This window comes from Marmota monax, unplaced genomic scaffold (genome assembly GCF_021218885.2).
Source record: "Marmota monax isolate L192 unplaced genomic scaffold, Marmota_monax_Labrador192_F-V1.1 WCK01_AAM20220418_F8-fsc00014, whole genome shotgun sequence".
NCBI lineage: Eukaryota > Metazoa > Chordata > Mammalia > Rodentia > Sciuridae > Marmota > Marmota monax.
Window position 1 is genome coordinate 8,956,125 of NW_026695222.1, and position 8,689 is coordinate 8,964,813.

Here is an 8,689-nt window from a genome sequence, read left to right on the forward strand (position 1 = left end):
GTTCCAAGACCTATAAATCTTTACCAAATCCCTTCCAGAGAAATATTATTATCTCTAGTCACAGAAATGCAAGGTGAGACTTTAGATAGCCAGATGGCTTGCTCTTGAGCCATGTGATACTGTATGGCCCTCCTCTTCCTCCACCACATCTCTTGGCACCCAGAACTGTTTCTATATGTAGAGGGTGGACGATATGCAAAGGTCTCCAGGTCAAAGAGTGAGGCATAGTGCCTCTTCCCCTTCACTAAGGGACCTAACTCTATGCCCAATCTCTGACCTGCTCTTATTTGTGGGGAAGGAGCAAGAGGAGATATAGAAGTTTCCACAGTTTGTTAAGGACCCTGGATTGCTTGGTCTCATGGGCAGCTGCAGCCCCTGTCTAGGATGCAACACCCTGGGCCCCCTACTGCTGCTTAGGTAGAGAAGAACAAGAAAGTGGCTTCTGTTTCTTTGGAGTGTATCTTTGCAACTGGCTGTTCTTTCCATAGACATGGCCTCCTTCAGATCTGTGGAGGGGATGTCAGGGGAGAGATTTGTGGAGAGGAGGGTCTTCCTGGCACAGCTCCCAAACAGTGCTCCCACCCCCACCTGCCTAGTGCCCCCACAAAGTCATCCCAGAAATCTTCCCCAACCACAGTAGGACAGCCTCACTGTCCTGCATTCTGATAGCCCATAGGCATTGTTTATAGAAGCCTAACTCTATGCCCAATCTCTGACCTGCTTTAAGCAATTCATGGTTCTTAACCCACAAAATAAAAAGCTGAACTTTCCAGCATTTAAGGCCCTTCACCATCTGTCCCAAATGAAGTCTTCTGAGTTGATCCTACAGGATATTTCCAGGCTCCAAATTTGGCATTCTCTCACCCACTTGTAGCTTTCACATGTAAGACACTCTGGCCCTTCTCATCCAGGCTGATTCTTTGAGATCCTTAGAAACACAAAGCCTAAGCTCCCTCCCTATGCGAACAAAATGAGTACTCCCCTACCATCACCCCACCTGCATTTCAGTGATGTTCATATTGCTATCCTGGGAGCAAGGGCCATGCTTCGTGCCTCCTCACAGGAGAACCCAGCACACTGCTTGGCATGGGGCAAGCCTTAGTCCAGGTTTAATTCCCAGGTTCTTACCCCTTTTTGTGCTGGGGACTACACAGGTATCTGGTGAAATCTATGGATTCATCTTAAGTCGTACTTTCAAAAGCATGAAACAAAAAAAATGACAAATGAAACCGATTTTACTGAAAAAGTTGTCAAAATATTTTCACATGAAATCAATGACTTAGAAATGTGCCTCCACATTAAGGCATGAAATGAGATCTGGTGGTGCATTCTAACGACTGTCATTTCCAAATAACAAGAAGCACAGAAAATATCTCATAACATCCGCAGCAATTGAATGTGATAGGAAAATATCCGCGGGAACTGCCAATCTTGCACTACTAGTTTTGATGTACAAAAACAGTAATTTCACATGATTTTGTCCAATTCTACTCTGGTTGTTGCCTGCATTCATTGAAGGAAATGATCAGTTTTGGGTAGAGGTGAGTAAACGTTGGAGATGCTAGCTTTCCCCATCCAAGTTTATGGAGCTCCTGAATTATATCAGGGATCTCTGGGGGAGATCCTTTCAATCTCCCTGGAGTGCATAGAGGGCCTGTCCTCTTTGCACCCAAGGCCTGCCTGGACCTCCCGCTCCCGGAGCAGCTAACCAATCCGGGTCTCTGTGCCCTCCAGGCTCCCTGTTCCCGCAGCTGAAACCATCAGAGGGCGTCTTCAAGGTTATCTTCTGGCTCGGCTACTTCAACAGCTGCGTGAACCCGCTCATCTACCCCTGCTCCAGCCGCGAGTTCAAGCGCGCCTTCCTCCGCCTGCTGCGCTGCCAGTGCCGCCGCCGCCGACGCCGTCGTCCCCTGTGGCGCGTCTACGGCCACCACTGGAGGGCCTCGACTAGTGGCCTGCGCCCCGACTGCGTCCCCAGCCCGAGTGCCGCGCCCCCCGGAGCGCCGCTGGCTCTCATAGCGCCCCCAGATCCCAGCTGCCCAGGCACAGACGAGGTGCAGGCTCCAGTCTCTAGCCGTCGAAAGACTCCCTACGCCTTCCGCGAGTGGAGGCTGCTCGGGCCGTTGCGGAGGCCGACCAACCAGCTGCGTGCCAAGGTCTCCAGCCTGTCGCAGAAGATCCGCACCGGGGGCTCGCAGCACGCAGAGGCCGCGTGTACCCTGAAATCCGAGGTGGAAGCCGTGTCCCTAGGCGTTCCCCAAGATGTGGCGGAGGGCGCCACCTGCCAGGCTTATGACTTGGCCGACTACAGCAACCTCCGGGAGACTGATATTTAAGGACCCCCAAGCTAGACTGAGGAATGTGCTGAGGGTGGGCGTGGGGGGCTTTGTGGGGAGGGAGGCTGGGTTTGTTGGAGTGGCCCGGGTGGATCAGGGACTCAAAAACTGTTCAGGATGGTTGCTTCTGTGGCATCTCTGAGCAAGCCGGGCTGGACCCTTGAAGCGTTGGGAGTTTGGGGGCCCCCTGTTGGAGACAGGTGCGCAGAGCTCTTTTCCTAGGAGGGAGGGGCTGCAGGATCTGTGGTGCCATTGGCACCCAAATTCCTGTTTGAGAAACTAACCACCCCATATGCCCTGCCCTGACCCGAGTAGATTGCCCCAAGTATGGCCAGGCAGGCCTGTTCCTCTTCTTCGAGAGGAAGAGGCACCAAAGTCTTGCGTGGCTGCCCCAAGGGTAAAGGACAATGGGGTCAGGTCGCCTCAATGGACAGTTTCTCCTTAACTGCCTACTAGCAGGACCCAGTGAACCTGCCACCACTGCCAGCAAGCTTTGGTGGCCTATTGTATTTTTCCCTGGGCCCACTGCCTCCTACCCCCACCCCTGCATTGGTCCAGTGCACACTCCATCACCTGGCTCTGCCCCTCATGACTTCCCTTCAAGGGCCTTACTGTTTACACTCTGTACATAGCTCATTGTGCCTGTGCCCATCACTTCTTGCTGGGATTTTGAGCTGCCAACTGGGGAGAGCTTTATTTGTCATTTTGAAACATATTTATTGGTAAGAGTACTTATATTTTGTCCAAACTGTGCAAACTTTAGCCTATAATCCATAAAGAACTTTTTTTTTCTAAAATCCTTAGAAATCCTTAGGCCCACAACAAGATAGACTAGGTCTCTATTTACCTCTCTAGCTTCGACTCAACTGTCTCTTTAACTGATGACTACTGTCCTTTGGGTCTTTTAGCATGACCAAAGGACTTGGGAGTTTTATTGGCTTTTAAAATTCACATGATTAATTTTGGTCACCAAATAGTAATCATAAGCACAAATTATCCCTTTGCTGATCTTCCCAGATGCATCCCTGATGCTCTGAGGACCTCAGTGAGGAAGGTGGTCATCAGTTAAATGGGTAAAAAATTACTTTATGTGAAAAGATATACAAGCCCAAGTAGACAGGTATACAGGGCTAGGGAAGAGAATCCATACTTAGCATCAGTGTTTGTTAGCTTTAAGTAAAATCTCATATTCCCATAGATTGTAGGCAGTTCAGTCTTCAGCTAGATAATACCAACCACATTTATCCAACCAGCAAGGGAGTAATTATTGTGGCCAGTGAACCCTTAAAAGGAGCAATGGTTAAACATTGCCTGGGGTACCTAGGATTATTCTGAAACTGGAAAAGCCAGCTGCTGAGCCAACATGGACCAATATTGAGGCTAGAAGTCTCTATCTCATGGGAGATAGTTTATGTGAAAGGTCACCATAATTCAAACCTTTGACATCCATTTTACAAGGTTAAAAGGCAGTCAATGGCAGGGCTTGGATAGTTCACATGGTGGTGGTTCTATAAAAGGATCTGGGCTTTCAGGCCTGGCCTTCCTCAACCTCGAGGAATAGGAAGGACAGTTCATAGCCAGTTCTGGGAGTATAGTGCATACTTTGCACATATTGGCCACTGTAAAGCTGGGTGGAGGGCACCCTTGCTGTCTTCTCACAGAGGTAGGAGCCATTTTTCAAATCAGAGGTTGGAGAAGAGGCAGACACCAGTGTCCAATGACTGAACACTGGCTTCATGCACAGTGGTAAACCAGACAGAGTTCTGAGCAGGGTAAATGTTGGCTCCCACGCTCCAGGCTAGTTGCATCCACAGGTGGTCAACAGTGAGGGTAAGAGAATAGAATGGGAAGGAGCCTTTATCAGGAGGATTTGGGGACCTCCCTGCCCTGCATAACCCAATGGAAATAGAGACAGGAGGAACTGAGGGCTTGCTCACTACTTGCTCCAGGTGTGATGATCACCTGCAGAACTGTTCTTAGGTTCAAGCCACAGCCCTGTATCCTGGCACAGCAGCCATTTGCACCCAGCTGCTTCCTTCTGTACCCCTCAGATCAGGTACCAAGCCCACTAGCAGTGCAGGAGGGCTGCAGAGCCCCCGAGAGGCCATGCCATATAGCAGAGGCATCCAGGGACCCTGCTCTAAAAACAATAGAACACTGCCACTGACCTTGCCCTTGGGACATGTCAGAGGGTCAAAGAATATCCAAGAGGAATGAAAGGAATAACAATGCCCTTGTGGAGCAGGGAGGTATTGCAAGTGATTTGGAAACACCTTGAAGAAGTACAATTGCACCATTTCCTGGGTCTTCAGGTACCTCAGTCCCCCAGCTTGGACTACATGATTGATTACAGAGACTGTCCCCCGGCTGCATGTAAAAGAGGGCTTTTGCCTTCAGGGAAGCTCCTTTACGTGTGCTCAAGGGTGGGTGAAGCCTGAAGGAATCGGTGAGTGGTGAAAGGGGCGGTCCTGTGAGATGTGACAGAGACAGAAGCAAGCTTCCAGAGACATGGCATTTGCCTAATTCCTCCTCCCCAATCCTTAGAAAGCCTCATTTCTGCTTCCCACCCAGGAACTCAAGCTGCAGTCTGCCCTCCCTCTCTAGCAGGCTCCTGCCACCCACCTTGCCTTGCTTCTCACACTCTTCCCAGGCTGCTTTTGCAAGTCACCTGGGACAGTCCATTTCTCCGCTCTCCTCCCCTATGACTCTGTCATAGTCCATGTTGATGGAAGCCCCTTGCTTGCTGAGATATTCACTCCCTGCCTCTGGGCCATGCAAGGAGATCTCTGGGATCCCAGGGTCTCTCCTGATATGACGAACACTTCCTCTCCACCCCCTTCTTCCTCTCTCCTCTAAAGTCTCTTCTCTAAAGTCTCCCCTCCCTGCCCTTAAAAGTTTCCCCAGGGTTTTATTCTAACTTTTCTCAACTCTCCACATACTCTCATCCACTTCACATATCTCAATGACCACTTGCTTATGAATGACTCCCAAGGGGCTGTCTCTAGCTCTGCATGTGTTCACCCTCCCCCTTGGTGACCTCCAGACACCCCAAATACAAACCTCAAGGCCACGCGCCTCCTGAGCATACCCTGCCCTCTCTGATTTCCAACTTCCAGAATCCTCAAGCTCTCAAGACCTCCTTCAAAGATCCCCTACTTGGAATTAAGCCCTGAGTATCCCATAGCCCCCCACCCCCAGGATGCTCACAAACAGTTCATCCTGGCTACAGTCTAGAAAGCCAGCTATGCTGTGCACTCCTGTGGGAACACCTGCTTCCAGTCCATCTTACCCTCCCATCTGAAGCCCCACTGCCCCTGCAGGCCCCTGCAGCAGCAGCCATACTCTTCTTTGATCCCTCTGTTTCAGGCGCTGACAGTTCTGGGGAAAGGTTTGGAACCTCCATTGTCCTCTGCTCAGTGACCTGTCAGAGCTCAGACTCCTCCAAGCCTTTCTGACCCTGATTCTATTCCTGTCCTGTTACACCCCCAGGGGGGTACATGTTCAAAATCCACTTGGAAAGAATTTCCTTTTTTTTTTTTCTTCTTGTGACTCCAGGGAAGCACAAAACCAGATGCTTGCAAAGGCTAAACCAGTCCCCACAGCCTCTCTGCCTGGCATAGCTCCCCAGGGAGCTATTGGACCCAGGTGGCTCTGGGGGGTAGGACCTTAGGGAAGCAGGGCCTGGCACTGCTCCTGCTGTCTGAGCTGGCCCACTTTCCTTCCCCCACCCTGCCCCTTGGGAAAAAAAGGCAACAACAAGAATGCTGAACAGAATCTGCCCACATTCTAAAATTACCCTGGTCTGGGGGTAATTAAGGGGAAACCACAGGATACATATGGAATCAAGAAGAAATCCAGGACATGGAGCCATACAGGTTGAGCTTTCAGAGCCAGGAACCAGAGGTAAGGATGCACTGGAAGCATCTGCAAGCACCTCAGCTGTGACATTTCTGGACATTTCCTTCAGGGATTCACTGTTCATGTATCTCCACTATACTGCTTGTGTCCACCTCTTTCTGTCCTGCCAAAAACCAGAGAAGGAAACTCAGCTCCTTTTCCTGAGAGGGAATCAGATTGGTCCCGCTCATCATTTGAGCCAAGCCATAAGGTCACTGGTCAGCCTAGGGATTGGCTAATTTTGGGTCAGGCTTAACAGCAGGAGCAGGCAGATGGGAGTGGGATGGGCCAAGTGGGACAACAGCCCACTGGGCACCAGCCTGTGAGGAGCAAGTCTTTTCCAGAGGGGGCAGGGCTGGTCAGATAAAGATTGACATCTCTGGCACACTGGGTCAGCTAAGCATGCAGCAAGCACTGAGGAAACTGCCCGGTATCTAGATAAACCCTTGGGCATTAGTTTTCTCACTTGACAACTTACAAGGCAAATGGGTTACTGGTATTGTCATGCTCTCTCTGCTCATAATCTATTTGTCCTCTTTGTTGCTACATCATGACTAGTGGCTCCATATTTCAAGAAGTTGTTCAAAGCAGAGCAAGAGAAGGATTGGCTGTAGCATCTACCTCCTTTTCTCAAGCTAGCAAAGCTTTCCCAGAAACACCCCTCTACCTCCACCCCCATTCAAGGTTGTATTGGCCAGAACTGGGTCACATGACCACCCTGTGCAGGAGACTGGAAAAAATCAGTGTGATTGGTCTAGATCAGGAGTCCAAAAATTCTACAGGCCAAATTCAGCCCATTGTCTGACTTGGGACAGCCTATGAACTAAGGATAGTGGAAAAAAGCAAAAGAAAAAATATTTCATAATATGTAAAAATTATATGAATTTACTGCATAATATCTCCAATTTTGCTAACTGACCACAAAGCCCAAATTTACTACCTTGCCCTTTATAGGAAAAGTCTGTCAACCCTTGTTTTAGGGCAAGTAGGATCACTGATTGCCTTCTGTTGGGCACACTGCTATCCTGAACCAAAATCAAAGTTCTGGCTGCAATAAACCACAGAGAAAGGATATTGGGCAGGCAGCCTTCCATGTCTGTTATATATGCCATCAACACATTCCAAGTCTAGATCCAATTAATTCATTTGAATTCAGTACAAACTAAGAACCTCCTCTTTCTTCAGGACCCTGGCACAAAGGGATTATTCTGGAAGTCCTCTTCCTTAAAAACATCTTCCACCAAATGTGTACTTTTTTGTTTGTTTTGTTTTGTTTTGTACCAGGGATTGAACCCAGGGGTACTTAACCATTGAACTGCATCCCCAGTCCTTTTTATTTTTTATTTTAAGGAAGGGCCTCACTAAGTTGCTGAAACCAGTCTTGAACTTGCAATCCTCCTGTCTCAGCCTCCCCAGTTGCTGGGATGAAGAGCATGTGCCATCATGTCCTGCTAAATGTGTAGAATTTTGAGAGACTTGTGAAAAGGAGAGGGGAACACAAGAAAATAACTGGCTGTTTGTGCTAAAATGCTGGCCTCAGAATTAGAGCTCCAGCAAGCAGTTATAGTGGCCAGATTCATATAAGCTAACACAGACTGCCTAACTCACTAGGAAGTGAAGTTTATAAGCCCAAGGTCAATGTGCCAATTTTTTACAAGAAATGTAAACTATCATATAAACCAATATCCCCGTGACAATAAATGACCTTAATGATAAGCCAAATCATGGTGTGAAAGCCACTTGGTGAACTCAGAGGCAAAGCCAGAGAGTTAATGACCAGAACCCTTGGCCAGGGTTTCACCTCTTCTTCCATGATCCATCCCTCTCCATCCTCCTAACTGACTCAGGCTTCATTCCCAGCCTTTCATCTTGATCTGTGCATTGAAGTTCACTTTTCTTGTCTTTAATCTCAACTATTATAGTTCCATCTCAGAGTGGAACCCTCAAATGATAGTCTTGAGGCTTTTATTTTCAAGTTCTTAGGGAGAATCTTATGGTCACTCTAGTGGACAAGCCTATAAGTATTGAATGCCTGGGCCTTATACAGATTAGGTACTTGATGTCCCCTCTCCCCAGCTGTGAACTGTACCTTATAGGTGGGGCCTAGGTAATTCCTGGAACCCTTCAACCAATCAGTATGCTTCAATCAGCAACAAATGGTGAGGTCAGGTGAGATCACTGAACAATGCATGCATTTGATATTTATTGAGCATCTATTATGTGGGGATCCATCATTGTATGAGGGATAAAAAAAACCCTCTGCTTTCATGGTGTCCTCATTCTAGAACCTACAAAAACGATAGGTAATAAACAATATCAACAAAATACACAGTAGTTAGACGGTTATAAGCAAGAAACACATGGGAAGCATCAGGGACAGAGAGATTACACTTTTAGATCTAGAACCCCAGGAAGTTCTCAGCTAGAAGATGATAAGGCAGAGAGTCACACAAGTT

General features: G+C 48.4%; 1 protein-coding gene across 1 annotated transcript in view; it reads left to right on the top strand.

Moving 5' to 3' along the window:
• Positions 1–7,305, top strand: part of Adra1d (adrenoceptor alpha 1D) — a 28,481-nt gene extending 21,176 nt beyond the window's left edge. The window contains exon 2 of the mRNA XM_046433678.2: positions 1,735–7,305. Within this exon, the coding sequence (XP_046289634.1) occupies positions 1,735–2,336 (602 nt within the window). The 3' untranslated portion in view covers positions 2,337–7,305. The remainder of the gene's footprint in view (positions 1–1,734) is intronic.
• Positions 7,306–8,689: the final 1,384 nt, after the last annotated feature.